The following is a 19,648-nucleotide window of genomic DNA, read 5'->3' on the forward strand; positions in this document are numbered from 1 at the left end:
CAGAAGTCTGTCAGAGAATAATATCCTTACTTTAGGTTTTTGAACTAACAATTTCTAAGGCTCTCTAGAGTAATGTCTACAGTATACCATTAAACTACAGAACCAAATTGGTTCAAGCCTCTTATATCAATATGGCACTTAAATGCAAGTACTTCTAGTAATTCTATCTACCACCAACAAACTATAATAACATATTATATGTGGAAGACTCAGTGATTAGAAATATTGGATTGAAGATAATGACTCCTATCACTAATACACCACTATAGTTGAACTCAAAGTGATAGCCAGTGCATGGACACAGAACCTGAAAATAAAGTCCAGTGTCATGGTACTATATTATGCAACCAATAGCAGCAGAGGGCATCATTCATAGATCCTGATCCATCAAAGCACCTAACAAGACGAATAACTTTTAGAATGTGATTAGTCCATTGACTTTAAACTAGCAGCTCACATGTATAATTACTCTCGAGGATGTGTACTACTTGGATTGTGACACACAAAAAAATTAGCCATACCATTTATATGTTACCCAGTGGTCCTAAGTTATGATGATTTCAGCACTCAAACAATACCCCATGACTAAGTAGTGAAGGGCACACTGTACTGCTACATATGGCAGCTTCTTCCTAACCTAGTATCCATAGCTATTAACGTAAGATACCACATTTACATATGCTTAGGCAGAGCTCCTTCAAAGTGAAGACAAAGTTGGGTGAATTATAAAGTCTATACACTATTATTTCATTTATATAATAATCCTTTATGGAAGAAATAAAAGACTACTTACACCAGAATAGAAAGGCTCACCAGACACACAGATCACATCCTGCTCCTGGATCATCAAAATATCTTTGGCTAAGTGCAGTCGCACTTTGAAAGGCTCCTGATTACCATCCTGCAGCAAACAAATCCCTGTCTTTGTCTTCAAAGGAAGGAACAGAGAGAAAAATTTGCTTAGTTTCCAAATTTTATCATCAGGAATGCCCATATTATAAAGCAGATACATTGATATTTCTTAGGTTATTTATAATGGAGCCACCTTAACTTGAAAATACTGAATTCAGTTATCACAAACAGGTACATGAGATTATCATAGTTACTTGTAGCAGTTGGCTACTGTTGACTTTTTTTAAATGTTGTGGGCCTGACCTTGCTGATGAATTAATACAATCTTTGTCAATAGCTTCAGTGAGAACATATACTTTGGTGTCAGATAATTAATTGTTGGATGCCTTATCCATCTGCTCATGAGATAAGAATAGCATCTAACCAAAAGAAATAAACTTAATTTAACATCTCCAAAATAATCATATATAAATAAAGAGTAATTTACAAAAGCCAATATTGCCATGTACAATATCTAGTTTATATGAAGGGTACTTCATTCATGCCTTTGCAGAATGGATAAACATCATTTAAATGAACAAAAATAATATTTGAGCATTACATGCTTGCTGATGAAGTTTGAAAGAAAATCAAAACAATGACCTGGTAGAAATGACAGGCTAAGTGCCTGGAACCAGAGTTTAAAGTGATAGGCCAATTTTTTATACTGTTGTATCATCCTCTGTTCATTTCAATTTATTCATCTAACTCAATTAAATAATTACTTCATTTATAGTTGAGAAACTGATTGGGAATTTAAAAAGAAGGAAGGCTTATTTTCCTCTTCCAATTTATGAATAGCATGTGAGTGTGAGATGATGCGTTCCACTAGTTTTAAAATCTTGAAGGACATGATGAGAAGAAACAATCAGTCCGGTTCCCACTATAGAGAATATATGTTTTATTTAACAGAATAGTTAACTTGAAATGCAAAACATGTTTTGATAAACTTCCTTTTTTCCCTTATATATCTACATGTTTAAAGTAGTTTTATTTAATTTATAGCTTTTAAAATACTGTTTTGAATATATAATTGGATTTCAATTTCTAACGAATGCATCTTTACAGAAAACAAAAATAAAAAAAATCTCCGCCTCCTCATTATGTGAATAAATGCATTATTCAACATTTTCAAACAAAAACATAAAAATTATTCATCTGAATAATGTATGCTAAGCTCAATAATTGCTTAAATCAGTGTGTATAGACATGTCTCCTTGTATTATCAAAAAGAATTACGAAATTTAGTGTAAAGGCTACAGTAAAAGGCAAATCAACAGGTTTCAGCTGTTACTAATCAATTAGAAGAATCAACCTTCCTTTAGCAAAATAACTAAAAATTTCAAATGCAAAACAAAATTAAAATTAAATATTTAAATCAAGTTTTCCTGATTGCTGGTTTAAATACATGATTTAAATCAGTGTACCCTATGCTTTTGTTTTACTTTTCAAACAGGGCAAACTGCAGTTAAGCAGACGGAGGAAAAAAAAGAGATCATAGATCTTAGCTTCCTTTGATATCCTACTTCATGCTATGGCTTTTACTTTTTTTTATTTAAAAACACTGTTACAAGTCAAAAAATGTTTAGGATTATTTAACTTCTATCAAGGTGCTTTTAAACTAATGCACGTTGGCATTGTGAATATGTCTCTTATACCACTTCTACTAGTATACTTGAAACGTATTGGAAGTGAAGTGGCTAAGAGGTGTATGCATATGGTACTTATTAATCTTTACCTCAGAGTCTGTGTGGAAAATACACAGTAAAAATTTCTCTGTACAAGATTTCATACAATGCCTGCATCCAAAATGACTGGAAATGAGAGTTCTTCTGTGCAACAGGATTTTTTGGTGTGAGAAAATTGTTTATAAATTGATATTAAAAGGATACCATCAAGATAATTTTACAAAATTAAAAGGAAAACAAAAAAAACCCCTCTTTAAAATCTTGAGGAAGCAGAAAAACATTTATTTTTCTTTTCTATTACTTTTCTCCTTTTTTTCCCCCTCTAGCACACATATTTGCACAATCCCAGTAACTGCCAAAAGCCATGTAACCACATCCAGAATAGGGATATAAAAGGTTAACCAGTAAGGCTGTGTCTACAGTACATGTTTTGTCAAAAGAGACTATGCAAAAACATGCAGTGTAGATGTGTCCGTTTTGCACAAAAAACCATTTTTGCGCAAGATCCCGGAGAGACATAAGGAGCAGTTCCTATCCATGGTGGGCTCAGCCATATAATCCAAAGATGTCACCTTAAAATCAATCAGCAGGGGTGTGGCAGATGCATATGAAAAAAAAAGTATTTCAGAATGAAATTGTCCTTATTTTAGAGAGTAACTAAGCAACTCTTCATACACTACCAGAGAGTTCTCTTGATAGCAATCGAGAATATCATTGAAGGGTTAAGTAGAGCCTGTAAGAAGGTTCAGACTTCAGCTGACTTCTGCAACAAGGTATCTCAGATTCTTCTAATTTTGGGAGATCTAATCCAGGAACCTGGAGAACTGTACAATGCTAATAAAGCAAGTGGAGTGAAATCCTAGCCCCAATAATATCAATGGCAAAATGATCGCTGATTTCTAAATGTGTAGGATTCTACCTGCTTGGTTTAAAAAATGTTTTCTTTTCCTCAGTGTGGGAAGGGGCAGAAGTCAAGGAAATGGTAGCGCTTTGGTAGACACTCTGCTAAGGAGATAACTAAATAGAGATGCCCACTGAATCTGTTGAGAGGAAATATAACTGCTCCCTCAGGGACTAAGAGTACTAATGGGTTTTAAGGAGGAGCTTCCAGTAATAAGCTGATGAAACCTTACTTCAAGAATGTGCAGAAAATAAGTACGCATGTACAAATGAGTTGAAAAGACAGGAAGAAGTTTGATAAATGTTGTTACTCTGCTAGAGCAGTGTATCTCAAAACGGTCCAAAGAGCCATTCAGAGAAAGCTGCCAAAAGGCCACTCTGGTTTGTCTACATACAGGTACAGCAAACACTGAGCCTCGCGGCTCACATTAGCTCCGGTTCACCATTTGCAGCCAACATGAGCCGCCACAGGAAATGGCATGGCCCAGGCCGCTCCTTCCTGTGGCTCCCCTTGGCAGCAAATGGTAAATTGGCACCAATGGGAACCGTGGCTGTGGAGCCAGTAGGTAAACAAACTGGAGTGACCCATTAGCAGCTTTCTCAGAGTGGGTCCATGGACCACTTTGAGAAACATTGTGCTAGAGGAACCAGACAGAATGAAAGACCTAGAAGTGATTCTGGAGATCCAATGTGTTCGCTGTACTGCTCCACACTAGCATGTACCCTGTTCTGTTACTGCTGCAGCACAAAGGACACAAAAATCAGCAACTGAACATGTGCAACTCTCCCCCTCTTATACTGGGAGAGTTAAATGTGGTTTCAATTCCCATGTAGGATTGCTAACCTACAGAATTGTTCTGGAGACTCCAGGAATTAAAGATAAGGTTTCATTAAAACAAGGGTGTGGAACCTCAGGCCTGGGGCTGGATCTGGCCCCCGAAACTCATGCACCACCCCATTGCATTAGGGAGCCCATGCTGGTGCTCAATCCCTCTCATGGCTGGAGCATACAAAATCTATGAGGCTGCCCCCATCCTAGGCTCTGGTGTGCAAGGGGACTGTGAAGAGTATCTTTCTGCTTCTTAGTAAGGGACCACATCAATGAGGGTTTTTTGTATGTGGCCCACAACTTATTTTTCTGTGGGTCAGTGGCCCCAACCCAAAAAAGGTTCCCCACCCCTGCATTAAAGATTGTCATGTGATGAAAGCTTCAGAAATATGACCAACCCAAACTGGCAAATCTACCACATGGAATATCACACCCATAGAATCAGATATGGCACATCATCAGACCCAAGCTAAGCAGCAGCCTGGCTCAGATGGAAGGAAGCCACTAACTAGTGTGTAGTTCATCATGCCAAGTATTGATGGGTGAAACAGAACAGCAGCTGCACACCTATAACTAACCATGATAGATCTGATTTTGTCACAATTCAGCAAACTCCTCCAGAATATTGAGGAAGTCCAAAATACACGTTTCATACCAAATCCCTATTACGAAAAATACAGATATGCTGGTGCTTGACCTCACCATCTCTCATTGAGAGGATAAGGACCCATGCAAAGGATGACCGCTGTCATTCAAGAATAGCAGGTAGGAAGTAATTGACATCTTGAAGGACAGGGCTAAAGAGCCAGGCTTTTTATTTTCTTCAGTGCTTGTCATTGGAAAGGGACCCAGGCCAAGAGGATGTCAGAGAAATTGTTTAACGTTAGATTTGGCTATAAAATGAAAGCCTATTTGTGTGGGAAATGGGTAATAAATTGTTTTCATTTTGAAGCATTCCAAATAGTCCACCCTTTTGTTATTTCAAAGGCTTTCATGATTTATTCTGTAGCATTATTGAGTAGGCTATAAACATTTTTGATTTACTGAAAGCTAAATTATGTTAAATGAAAAATTTTGCTAATCTTTTCAATAACATTTGGACAAAAACAATGTATTAAAGCATCGGCATTTTTGCAAAGATTTAAAAACACATGCAACGTCAATGCTTTCATTAAAAATGCATTTTATGAAAACATCTCTTTAAAATCTTTGACCAGCTATACTCAAATATGGCCACCAAATAAGTTAAAATGTTCTCTCACTACTGCCCAATCTACGGTGTTATTATCTGGGCTTGTGGCATCATTAATTTTGTACAAGTGACAGAAGGAAATATTAGAGATCACAATTTTGTAAGTGTTCAACCTAAAGAACACCCAGTGAGCTTAATGGGAGCTTCACTTTGTGAACCCTTCATAGAGCATAGCCACTATGTGTCTGTGCTACCATTTACTTCTCTTTCTTTTAAATGGAAGAGCCAGAATGGATGAAATGGAAGGGCTAGTCTATTACCCATGTAACCCCACTCTTTCCTCCCTGGGTTACTCAGGAGCAAACAATGCTCACCTGTGTGCCCAAATGCCTGATGTTTTTAACATCAGCTCTGACTCACTGGGCAGATCACTTCCGCTCTCTTAAGATGCGGATTCAGACTTTCTTCTGTGCTCTGTCCCACAGAGCACTTTCCCAAACAGCCACAGTTACTCACAGTTACCTCCTGTGCTGGCCCTTCTTAGCCACAGGCACAGCCAGAGTTTTTCTCCTCCAGGGACAATCACCAACAGTCCCTAGTCAGCTGGCTAGATCAAAGCCCCAGTAGGGTCTCAGCAGTAGGCTCTAGCTTCCAGCAGCAGCTCTGGACTGGAAAAGGCTCTACACTAGCAATCTGGCCCTTCTCTCAAAATTGGAGCCCAGCTCTCTCCCTGCACTGCCTGGAAGAGCACACAGTTTCCCTCTCTTTTCCAAGGCATCATGGGAGTTGTAGTCTCTAAGGCTAGAATACAGCTCAAAAGATCCTCCCATTTATAGTCAGAAGCTCCTATAGTAAAGGGAGCCTATACCCATAAAACCCAGGGCAGATTATTTTTAAGACAAAGCAATAAGTTAACCCAAACTTCCATTGAGAACCTGTCCCTCCACAAAATAGGAGAGTGTCTACACCAAAGATATAATGCAATCTCTTATATTATTCTCCCTGTGACTTATTTCCTCACTGGAAGAAAACTCTGTCACAGACAGATCTCCCTATTTCTTCCTGTGGGGGGATCTCTCATAGCAGCAAGCAATAGCACTGAATGCTTAACATCACCACATCTACGGCTTGCAACGGGATAAGTTCTTCCTTTAATACATTATTTTTAGTAGTTGCACTTTACTTGACTGCATATTTCTGACTCAATTACCCAATAAAAATCTCCAGAAAAAAATGTGCACAAAACAAAGAGGCTCCCTTTGCATGAATTAAGTGGCACATAACGAAAGTAGACACTATTAGGTATTGCAATAAAATTAAAAGTCAATAGCTAGATGCATGTGGGCAGAGTTTATTCAGTCTAAACAACTCTGGGAATAACAAAACATTTTGCTCCTTTGAAAGATTGATCACAGTCTTAATTTACATGGAACACTCTAAAATATAACAAAGCACAAGCAGCTATTGTGTTGTGGTATGAAAGCTGGTTTTCAATACAGCTCCAAATTAAATCCTCTTTTACATTGCCTTCATTCCTCTCCTACCTGTGAGTAGCATTAACAGACACGTAAAAGGGAAAAACCAGTGCACGGGAAGATGATAGATTCTCATAGAGCCAACTAAGGATTTAATTAGGAATGATCAAATGAATTCTAGAGAACACAAAAATGTTACTTAATTTTTCCTCACTTCATTTTTGCCTACCCCTGCAACACCAAAACAGTTCATGAACAAGAACTCCTTGGGAAATTTTTAGTAGCAGTTCGGATACTTTGGATATGTTTTGAACAAACATTTGAACTCTTCCATACTTATCAGTCTCTGAACCAACAGAGGAGTCCTCAGGTACTTCCCACCTCCCCCCCGAGTACAATCCTGGTTGAATCTCAGGAGTTGGACTGCATGGTCTAACATCTCTCTAGAACTCTAGCAGTGGAGAATTGTTCCAACCATATTCAAGGAATTTTAAAATTCTAACAAAAAAAACACACACACTAAAAGGGTTCCACAGCTTCCCTTCTCAGATATTTAGATTCCATTCTATGTAATTGTAAGAAAGGGTATGTCTACACTAGCCCCCTAGTTCGAACTAGGGAGGCTAATGAGGGTGACCGAAATTGCTAATGAAGTACGGGATTTAAATATCCCACGCTTGATTAGCATAATCCTGGCCGGTCGCCATTTTGGAAACTGACTAGCCCGAAGTAACTGCCCACATCTACACGTGGCAGAGAAGTGGGATTCCAAGATAAACCCCTTAGTTTGAATTAACTGTTACTCCTTGTGGAATGAGGTTTAACAGTTAATTCGAACTAAGGGGTTTATCTCGGAATCCTGTTTCTCTGCCGCGTGTAGACGCGGGCAGTTACTTTGGGCTAGTCAGTTTCCAAAATGGCGACCAGCTACATTAGCAATTTCGGTCACCCTCATTAGCCTCCCTAGTTCGGATTAGGGGGCTAGTATAGACGTACCCAAACTGTTTCTCAATATTGATCCTAAACTAACACTTTCCATTATTCCTAGTTCCGCATGTACCCAGGGAAGGAACAGTGAGTGGATAGGTGCACATGTTTGTGAAGGACATGGGACAGACTGGCTGGATACATGTGGAGAAAACTGTGAGTGATGACTGAGTAGGTTTGTGCAGAGAAGAGGTATAGAATGAGGAGCTAATGAATAGCTGGTTGCATGGGCAAACAAAACTGTAATTGCGCCCTGAACAATAAATGCAGTGCCACTGCTTTGCACGCCATCACCTCCTTAACTTGATTGTAACTCCATTAACTCGATCATGGAGGAATACTGATGCTATAGTATTTGAGAGTCTACACAGGGGCTTGTAAACCACTCACCCTCTCTCCAGTGGTTTAATGGCAGAGGAGGCAAAGCTGCTTCTTCATACCAAACTATGCTTTGTTTTTGGCTCTTAAAGACTGATACAGTTAAAAAAGCCTTCTCTCCAGGTGCTCAAAAGACACAGGGGACATGTGCAGCCATTTGCAGAGCATTATCGGCACCAAGAAAGTGCTAAGAAAAGCTTTAAATCTTTGCACACCACTCATGATTTCCAACATGTACATTTTAAACATACGCAAAGATCTAGTGCTAGTATCTTTTAAATAATATTTATTATAAATACTTAATGAATAACAATTTCTGTAACATTTGAGACCTTGAAAGTGATTACAGAATGATATGAGGAAATAAAAAAACAACAGTTAAATAAAATATTCACACATACCAAAGCAAGTAATCACTGACAGCATGGTCTGCCATTAAACAATACAAACATTTTTAGTGTTTGACAGATACTTTTAGCAAGATTATTGAGTTCAAATCCAATTTTGAATGGACTTTCAAATGTTTTCCTCACTCTTTAATTTGGGATACTCTACAAAGGCAGCATTCCTTTTGCAACAAGGTCTTTTGTTTGTTTTTGTTTTGCATTTTTGTCTGTCCAACCATGTCGAAGGTTGGATAGTCATTCAGTGTGCCATTCCAGGTTTTTTTAAATTTGTGACATCTATACAAGTTGCTCTATTTCTCCATCTGAAGAGAATAAAATAGTTTTTTCTCTTCCCGTTTCACACCAATAACAAAATGAGTTGCTACCTCTCCAAAAGCCACAAAACAGACTACTCCATTAAGTAGTGAATGAGAGAGAAAGCGAGAGAGAAAGAACTTGCCAGCCAACCCTAAAATAATTCTTCAGCCATCCCCTAAAGAGAAAGGAAGCTAGTGTATTTCTGCTTTTGTCTGGGACAAAATGTCTCTTACATCTACTAGTAGACAAGACTGCTACAACTTCCATGAAATATAATTTTCAACAGACAGACACAGGGACCAGTAGGAATATAGAGATTTTGCATGGAGAGAAGACTTTAGGAACCAATACAAAAAAACTGAATGGTGCAGTGCAATTGCTAGATGTTAATGACACATCAAGGATATATTTCAAATGGTCTATCTAGCCCAGGATCCTGTATTCTGACAACGGTCAATTCCAGTTACCTCAGAGGGAATGTCTACACTAGCCTCCTAGTTCGAACTAGGGAGGCCATTGTAGGCATTCAAAGTTGCAAATCAAGCCTGGGTAAATATCCCATGCTTGATTTGCATCTTCCCATCCAGTCGCCATTTTTGAAATTTACAAGTCCAGACTAACTGTCCATGTCTACATGTGGCAGGGACCCGGTATTTTGAATTAAAGCCCCTAAATTGAACTACCTGTTAGACCTCCTTGCAGGAGGCTAGGGACACCATTCCTGGCTAGTAAGTATTGATGGACATAACCTCCATGAATGTATCTAGTTCTTTCTTAAACCCTGTTAAAGTCCTGGTCTTCTTCTAGAGTAGCTATAATTAATGTGTCTCTTCCCAGAATAGTTATTTTTCAAGAACTAGAGCCCTCCCACTCCTTCTGTAGTTGTAACAATGGAGAATTCCCCTGAGTTTCCTATTGTGAAGCAATTGGTCTGATTGTTAGCCTCATTTTTTGACATCCAAGAGGGAAAGAGCTCCCACAAGCCACATGTTTCTCAGATGATTGGTTCCTCCACTTTTTCCATGGGACTCCTGAATTAAAAAACATTTAGCAGAAGTTTGTATCAGTTCAACCTTTGACATCCCCGCTCCGGCCCCTTCCTCCCCCCAATAGGCAGATGAGGAACTATAAAAGGCTTGCCTATACTTCAGCTCTCAGAGCTCCATCTCCTTTCACTGCTTGGTCAAGTAGAGGAGAAGCAGCTGGTTCAGAACATATGTTAAAACTGTCCACCAGAATAAGAACCATCTCCAAGAGGAACAGGAACATTAAATACTCAATATGATTAATCTTTGATTTTGTGTGTTTTAATTGCCAGTTTTTATTTCAAGTGCTTAACAAGTTATTTGTCCTTGTACTGACCTTTGAGATAAAATAAACATTCATAACCAGACACAAAATTGTTTGCAGTGGTGCTGTAGCTGTGTTGGTTCCACGATATTAGCGAGACAAGGTGGATGATTTTTTTTTTATTGGACCAACTTCTGGCTTAAAATCATAAAATACTAGAACTGGAAGGGACCTCCAGAGTTCATCAAGTCCAGTCCCATGCCCTCATGGCAGGACCCAGCACCATCTGGATTATCCCTGACAGGTGTCTGTCTAACATGCTCTAAAATATCTCCAGTGATGGAGATTTCACAAATTATTCCGGTGTTTAACCATCCTCATAGCTAGGAAGTCTTTCCTAATGTCCAACCTAAAGTTTCCTGGCTGCAATTTAAGTCTATTGCTTCTTGTCATATCATCGGAGGCCAAGGAGAACAATTTTTCACACTCCTTCTTGTATCACTCTTTTAGATACCTCAAAATTGCTATCATGTCTCTTCTCAGTCTTCTCTTTTGTAAACTAAACAAGCCCAATTCTTCAGTCTTCCCTCATAGCTCATGTTTTCTAGGCCTTTAATCTTTTTTTTGTTTGTTTGTTTGCTCTTCTCAGGACATTCTCCAATTCCTCCACCTCTTCCTTGAAATGTGATGCCCAGAACTGAACATAATACTGCAACTGAGGCCTAATCAGTTCAGAGTAGAACCAAAGAATTACTTCTTGTGTCTTGCTCACAACACTTCTGTTAATGCATCCCAGAATCATGTTAGCTTTTTTTTTTCCAACAGTGTGACACACTTGACTCATATTTAGTTGTGGTCCACTATGACCCCTAGATCCCTTTCAGCAGTACTCATTCCTAGACAATCACTTCCTATTCTGTGTATGTGGAATTGATTGTTCCTTCCTAAGTGGAGTACTTTGCATTTGTTCTTATTAAATTTGTCCTATTTACCTCAGACTATTCCTCTTGTTTGTCCAAATCAATTTGAATCGTGACTCTCTCCTCCAAAGTACTTGTAACCCCTCTTAGCTTGGTATCAACTGCAAACTTAATAATTATACTCTCTAAGTTATCATCTAAATTGTTGATGAAGATTGTGAACCATTAACAACAACTCTCTAAGAATGGTCATCCACCAGCCAGTTATGCACCCACCTCATAGTAGCCCCATCCAAATTGTATTTCCGTATTTTTTATATAAGAAGGACATACATGCCCATGTCAAATGCCTTACTAAAATCTAGATATACCACGGCCACTGCTTCTCCCTTATTCACAAGGCCTGATATCCTATCAAAGAAAGCTATCCAATTGGTTTGATATGATTTGTTCTTTACAAATCCATGCTGGCTGTTACTTATCAACCTGCTATCTTCCAGATGTTTGCAAATTAATTCCTTAATTACATTATCTTCCCTGACAAAGCTGACTGGTCTGTAGTTTCCTGGGTTATTCTTGTTTCCCTTCACTGTATTTGCCCTTTTCCACCCTTCTGGAATCTCTCCCAACTTCCATGACTGTTCAAAGATGATAGAGAATGGCTCAGATACTGTCTGTATCAGCATCAGCTTCTTGAGTATTCTAGGATGCATTTCATCAGGCCCTGATGACCTGAAGACATCTAACTTTCCTAAGTAATTTTTAAACTTTTTTTTTATGTTAACTTCTAAACCTACCCAATTTCCACTATCATTCACTATGTTAGGCATCCTGTCATCTTGGAGAGATCTTGACAATCTTCTTGGAGAGATGATTGACAATCTTTTGAGCTTACACAGATCTCTTCTTCTGGTCTGGGAAAGATTATCAGAATGTCACAGTTGAACATAATGTCAAATAGACTGATTACTTTAAGACATCACTTAAGGAGAAGTGAGGAGTTAGCACCCTTCCAGTTGTAAGGCAAAGGAGTATTAGTGAGTTATAGATTGTTGTAATGAGCCATACATTCACTGCCTTTCTCCAGCTTATCATCTGATGAAGTGGGTGTTGCCCACAAAAGCTCATGATAAAAAATATATTTTTGTTAGTCTCTAAGCCCTTGTCTACACTAGGGATTTATAACCCGCCTTATTTTGAAATAATAAACAGAGTGACCACACTGTCAAGCCTGTTATTTTGAAATAACAGGCTGATTATTTTGAAATCTGTACTCCTCTTTCCTCAGGGAATAATGCTTATTTCAAAATAGTTATTTCGAACTGTGGATACTTCACTGCTGCTATTTCAAAATAACTACTCTTCAGAATAATTCAAAGTACTTACTCCCTGTGCTTCCTGGGTCTCTAAGTCAAGGTAGCGCATCCATAATAACAGAGCCTGCATTGGGCTAATTTTGTGGCTCCCTCATAGTGGGGACACGCTATTTCAATTTTTTTATTTCGGGAGTTATTATTTCGAAAGAGATTCCTAGTATAGACAAGGTGCCTCAGGACTACACATTTTTAAATGTACAGAGACTTTTTAAAGTTATAAATGTAAGCACCCAGGTTTATCTTTTGAAGGTGTTGTATAGGTTTGCTTTAAGCATGAGGAAGTCAGATATGAAGAGATTGTTTTCTGAAAACTGTTTGCCCAGGGCTGTCAATTTAGCTTCATAATGATAGTTAGTGAAAGAGGAGGGGGAAAAAACCAAGTATGGATCCGGAAGAGTGGTCCTTCCTGTTCGTCATATGTGTGACAAGGAGAAAAAAAAACAAATATTTAAAGCTACTAATAATTTTAGTTTGGATTGATGGGTTGGCATTATTTTAGATTAATTATGTTACTCATTTTATTTTTGCTAACAGAGACTAATTTCAAAATAAGAGTCTCTTTACTTGCTGTCAAACATGGCTGAAGTGAAGAAATTGATATGAAACAACATCTGGTGTCCTATAACTTTAATTAGAAAATACTTATCTCATGAACAGAGCCTATACCTGTCTCCTTTGCTTAATATACTGAAAACAACAAACAAACATCCTCATACTTTCAGGTGTACAATCCAAAGCTTTCCGTATTATGACCCATAGTGATTGTAAGCAGTCACCTGCTTATCATAGGCTATTGTTTGTTTGTTCTTTTTAGTCTACAGATTGCCATTTTTCCTTCTGGGATTTTTACTATGATAAAATATTTATGAGGCTATCCAAGTTGATGTAATTGGTCCCAACATAGAGGCTCATGAATTGCTACAATTGTGAGAATGTACTAATATTTTTACATCACGAATATTCAAAAGAGAAACCGGATGTCAACAGAAGCATTTGCAAATTTATTTCTGGATGAACGTTTACCATTTTACCAGTTTGCCCTTTGAGTTTGATCTCACAGGTCTATACTACACCCGCTAAATCAAACTCTGGAAGACCAACTGCAGCAGCATCCATCTTCCACTTAGTGTAGATGTGCCCCTAAGTGATTACTTCTTGGTCTACCTTCATAGGCATGGAGAACTGCTGATGATACCATCCTCTTTATAACATCCCTTAACACATTAGAAGGCTATTATCATGTTCTAATTCAGTCTTACTTTCTCAACACTGATAATTACCTCATTATGAACGCTGATAAGTAAATAAGCACATAATCCATTAGAAAAACACACTACTACTATATAAGGATTATCTACAGACTCGGTTACATCTGATGTTCTAATTCCTTGCACTTCAGAATGAAAAGATAGTGTACAGAAAACTAAAAAGATCATTAATGTTCATATAACATATTTGAAAATAAAACATTCTGATCCTACCTCTTCACAGGAGGTCCTGAAATCCATGTGCTATGGCACAGCAAGTGGTATTTGTCTAAAATAGACAGAAAGGTTTCATTAGAACTCAGTATTGCAAACTAGAATAAACAGATTGCAAAACACAAAAGGTAGTAATCTAAATTAAGCTGGAAGACACTGCATTCATCTGTGTGAGCTTTGTTTATAGTCATTGCTTAAGAGCAGGAATGATTAAGTCAGCAGGAGGTAAAGGATGTGTATGGAGCTAGTAGAAATTGTTCCCGGCTTTCATGAAGTCTATTGACCATTTTTATTAAGTGTGATTAAGGGAGAGGTGATATTTCTATCAACCTCCCAATTCCACTAGACATCCAAATGTACTTTTAAGCGTTACTGATCTTTTATTTGAAACTGTTAGTTGTCCCCCCGACACACACACATTTATTTTTGAAAAAGTACATAAGAATTTTCAGAACTAAATAACAAAGTTTTGCTTTTCATAAGGTTCCCTTCAGGAAAAAAATGACTTTTTTTTTTGCCTAATTAAAATGCTTTACGCATGAATACCTTTTCTCCATTGGACTCACAAAATGTTATTCCCAAATATTATCTCCCCAGTAAAGCCAACTTCAATTATCAGAGCAGTGAATTTAGTGAAACATTGAAGTACTGAACCACCAAATGTTAGAGAAATCAGGTATATGCAAAATGTCACGGCATACCACATAATCAAATTACAGATATGATGGCTCTGCTCTCACAATACATTCATCCCAACACATATTTGGCATGCATTTAACTACTTTTCTTATTTTATTTTTGAAATAATGTTTATGGAATAATTTGTCATTAGAGGATAATTGTGTCCTGTTGCAATATAAATACTGATGGCAAAAGAAAGAGACATCCATAAAAAAGATTTCTTAGTCAAAACAGATTTGTTTCCAAATCTAGAAACACTATTACTCTAATTTAGAAAATTCAAATATTTAATACTTTCTTTTATTATTTTCATCAAAATAGTGGTAGAAGCCCCAATCAAGACTGCCGCTTCCTTGTGCTAGACTCTGTCAAACAATATAGGCTTGACAGAAGTCCATTCATATTTATAGTTTTGTTTAATTATATCAGTGTTTATTTTAAGATTTTGTGATCTATTTAAATTTTCACATTTGTGCAAAATGATGTGTTTAACCTTTCTGTTTCAAGTAAAATTAAGTTTTCACAATTCTGTGATCTTACAGTGGGAATCAGACAAAAATTATTTGAAGACAGTAGACATTGAGATTCAAATTTAAAGTTTCATGACAATGGTGAAAATACAAACCTTTCAATATCACGTCAAAATATTCAAACTACACATCCATAAATCAAATTCAAGTAAGTTCTAAAGCAATTTTTTTGTAACTTTGTCTAGCCTTAAATTTCAATTATTAGTGTTGGAAATATTTTTCATTGATTTGTGCAATGAAGCCATTTACTGACAACAAGATTCTTATCCTTCCATACCTAAAGGTATGATAAAATAGACTTTAGTTTCACAGTCTGGAAGTACTAGGGCTCAGGCTACAGCCTGAGCCCAAATGTTTGTACCAAAACTAAACCACTCCTTAACTTGAGTCCCACAAGCCCCAGTCAGTTGATATGAGCCATCCAACAAATAAGCCAGAGCCGCCCATTTCAAATGAATGAGGCTCATGTTTCAGAGCTAAAAATAGCAGCACACACCTTCCCACTTGGGCAGCTCAGGCTCTGAAACCCTTGCAACAAGAGTAAGTCTCAGAACCTGAGCTCCAGCCCAAACAGGACTATTTTTAGCACTGTACTGTGAATCCTATGTGCTCTGGGCTCTGAGACGCTCTGCATTATTTATTTATATTTTTTGCATAGTTGCACCCTGCGGAGCTAAACTGTTTGATGCTTCAGATTTTTTTTTTTGATGTTTCTGCTTAGCTTCCCTTTTGTGAGATAAGGAGGGAAATCAATTAATGCTAGAGAAGGGCATTCCATAAGACATAGTGAGCTATGGAAGTGGAAGCGAGTGGTAGGGACTGAAAATTGGAGGACCTATGCCCAGGGAAAGGCCAAGATATACAGAAGGCAAAACCTGATTCAGACACAAACATGGAAAACAAAGCATTTCAAAAAACCTCCAATACTGCATCTGGTACTGTGGCCATAACTTGAAGGAGGAAGGGCTTTGTTTTCTAGTGAGTGGAAAGACAAAAACACAAAACAAAACAAACACTAAAAACAAAAACAGGCTTTTTGGACAGAGCCTCCTTTCCTCAAGCGAGTGCTCATTCCAGATGGCCAGTCACAGGCAGACAAGCCAGGCTAGTTAGAATGGAGATGTGGATTAGTTAGAGTCATGCATTCCAGGGGGCTGGCAAAACTATAACAATTAGGAGCCTTGGCTAACAACGACCACACTAAAGGGAGTGCTTCTGAGGAATGGGGCACAAAGGCTGCCTTCAATCTACTAAAACAAAAGGACAAACTATGTAGCACTTTAAAGACTAACGAGATGGTTTAATATCTTGTTAGTCTTTAAAGTGCTACATAGTTTTTCCTTTTTTGGCAAGATCAGACTAACACAGCTACCTCTCTATTACTATTCAATCTACTAGTGAGCATGGCTAGCCCTACCAATTCCAGGATAATTCGATGTTCAATCCCTGGCAAATGCACTGATTGTAAACATGATAACAACTGCAAATTTGAAATATATGAACTTAGTCAGAATGTATTTTGTTCTATAATATAATAATGCCCAGCTATTATTGACCAGGTGTTCAGTTTTGTTGCTTCTCAGGGAAAATGAAACTACTCTAAAAAAAGGTTTAAAAAAGGAGAAAGAGGAAAAATGACTAAGATTGATTTCATTTACCACTCAAGGAATATTCTTGGGATATTATCTTGCTGCTTCTAGCTCAGTCAAACCCCCACATGGAGACCTGTATTCCCTGCAGCTGTTAATATGTACAAGTTTCCGTTACCATAAATAAAGAATAGAAGGTCTGTTGAAGGAGATACATGGAGGCATAAGTCTAATGTTCTCTATTTATGGTGCTCAGTATGTTTCATGATCTCACAGCTTGCGCTCTAATTTCCAGTATTAGGCCTCTCAGGTTACGATGCAGTGGACTGAATGAAACACATCATTACTCTTTCCTTATCTTTCTTACAAGCTCACCAAGAGCTAATACATATACCTTTAAAGTTTTGCTCTCACAGTACTAAGTAAAAGCATAGCTGCTATTATATTCTTGAAGGCTTTCTTCACTGAAGGACTAGACATATCCAGCAAAACAGGCTCTTTTGACTCATTTACTGCACCCTTTCCCAAATGTTAAGCAAAGAGAAGTAGGCTTGCCACCCACCTCACTTTAGAAAAGTGGTCTGAAACTTAATCTTGCTTGGTAAGGTTTGTGCTCCAGGGCCTACAGGTTAGTATCCCTTTAACTGCCACACAAGTTATATAATGATTGTCACACGCAGGTCCAGTGATGAGCTATGGAAGTGCCCAGAGAAAGGATCAAAATTCAGTCCATAGGAAAGATGTGAACATCTCCATCTTATTGATTTTGAGCCCCATAACTCATTCAAGAGACAGGACAGTTATGATGAGTAAAGAACACACAAGTCACAACACCACACACAAAGACAAATTCTAGAAAGCTCCTGTATTTAGGACAATTAAGATTGTGTTTAAGTGCTGCCTTGAACAGGGGTAGATCATAACACACTTAAGAAGTACTTTCCTGAATTGGAACTACACAGAACAAAGTTATACTTTGAGAATAAGAATTTTATTCTCTCTTAACAAGTCACATTAATTGGCTAAAAAGCTCTCTACATCAAAAAAGATAAACTTTTATTGGGGAATAAGTTGCCTGTACTAAATAGAGGTTGTACCTCCCTGGTCAGCCACCCTTAGGACTTGATTAATCCCAATCCAGGGAATTTGCTGGACCAGGGGAGGTCAATGCCAGCCATTCTGCAGCAGCCAGCTGCAGGGCTCCACTCCAGCAACAGCAGAGGAATTGGTATTGACTGAGCTGGGTCTGGGGGTTGGGTGCTCTCAGGGGAAAAGGCAGGATGGTTGCAGAGCACAGCTCCATGTGACCAAGGTCAGGAGCACAGCTCTATGGGAGTGCTCTGAGCCCCAGAACCACTGGGCTGTGCTCCCAGCCCCCGCCGTGGGGCTCTGCAGCCACTCTGACTCTTTCCCCGAGCAGCCCACCCCATCCATGCCCCTCCGCATCCCTCCCTGAGCTTGAATGTCACAAATGATCTATCTGTGGTGCTCCAGAAGCTCTGGGAGGGTAGGGGAGGAGTTGCTGAGTATGGGGCCTGTTTTTTCCTCCATGAAAGCTCCAAGCCAGGAGCCCTACAGATGTTGCCAGATGACAGAAGTCCAGACTATAGAGGACTAACCTATACAAACAATCCATGAATAAATAGCACATTTGTTATAGTATTATTTCTGAATAGTTATTTTTAAATAGTGACTTAAGGGAATTCTGAGTCACTAAACTTGTTTGGCCCATCTCTGTTGATATATACAAACAACGTAACAAGTGACAGATAGTGGGAAATGAATCTGGTGCCCCCTCAGGGCCAGGCACAAGGAGAGCTCAGAAAAAGCATCCCCCTCCCCCAATAATCATTGAGGGCACAGAATTCCTCAGGCCTCAGGGTCATGGTGGCTGAAGGGTAGGGAAAGAAAAGCTCCTCCCAGGTCTGGGGCTGGTCCCATGGAAGAAGGGGGAGAGTGTGCTCCTGCCAGGGTGGGTGGGGGAGAGGGACGAGCAAGCTCCTCCTGGAGTCAAAGTTAAACATATGCACATGCACCTCCTTGCAGCGCAAGCGTTTATTAAATACTAAACTGCATTATTCCAGCATCCTTGTTCTAAACGGCTATGTCTACATTACAATGATCTATCAGAAAAAGGTATGCAAATGGCACTGCGCAATTTGTGTACCTTTTTCCGAAGAGGCTTTTCTGAAATTTGGCCCACACACACTGAGCCAAATTTTGGAAAAGCCTCCACTTTCAGAAGAGCCCTTCTTCCTCATGGGAGGAGGAAGACAGGGCTTCTGAAAGAGTGCATCTGCTTTAAAAAAAAAAAAAAGTGGAAGAGCAGACGTGTTTCCTGGATGCAGCAGATTTTTTTTTCTGGGATACTACAGAAAAATTTCGTTGTGGCGACATAGCCAAGGAAAATCTGTGTCCAGAAACATAATAGTACAGTCGAAGGGTATGGCAGCCCTTGCAGACAAAGCAATTCTACTTCATTTAGGATAGTGCACTTAGCCATACAGCTATTCTGATCTACTTTTAATAAATTAGGTGATATTTCAGTCTTGCAGAAGATATAATTTCATAATGTAGTTTTAGAATAAGGTACTTGAATACAATCTACTAAACCATTCGGTGACAAAAGATGAGGTCATGCATTTTCAGTAGCAATAATAAACATAAAAAACTGTCATCCCATTAGCCAAGCAGAGCAGCTATTAAAAGCAATAGAAACATTTCTTTCTCTTGGTTA

At 38.5% G+C, this 19,648-nt stretch overlaps 1 protein-coding gene across 2 annotated transcripts in view; it reads right to left on the reverse strand.

Moving 5' to 3' along the window:
- Nucleotides 1-19,648, reverse strand: part of SNTG1 (syntrophin gamma 1) — a 532,572-nt gene that overhangs the window by 268,472 nt on the left and 244,452 nt on the right. For both annotated transcript variants that reach the window (XM_006112171.5, XM_014577356.4), the window contains 2 exons: nucleotides 14,112-14,166; nucleotides 794-928 (listed from right to left, as the gene is read on the reverse strand). In XM_006112171.5, the coding sequence (XP_006112233.3) occupies nucleotides 794-928; nucleotides 14,112-14,138 (162 nt within the window). In that variant the 5' untranslated portion in view covers nucleotides 14,139-14,166. The remainder of the gene's footprint in view (nucleotides 1-793; nucleotides 929-14,111; nucleotides 14,167-19,648) is intronic.

Source organism: Pelodiscus sinensis, chromosome 2 (genome assembly GCF_052426305.1).
Source record: "Pelodiscus sinensis isolate ZL-2025 chromosome 2, ASM5242630v1, whole genome shotgun sequence".
Taxonomy (NCBI): domain Eukaryota; kingdom Metazoa; phylum Chordata; order Testudines; family Trionychidae; genus Pelodiscus; species Pelodiscus sinensis.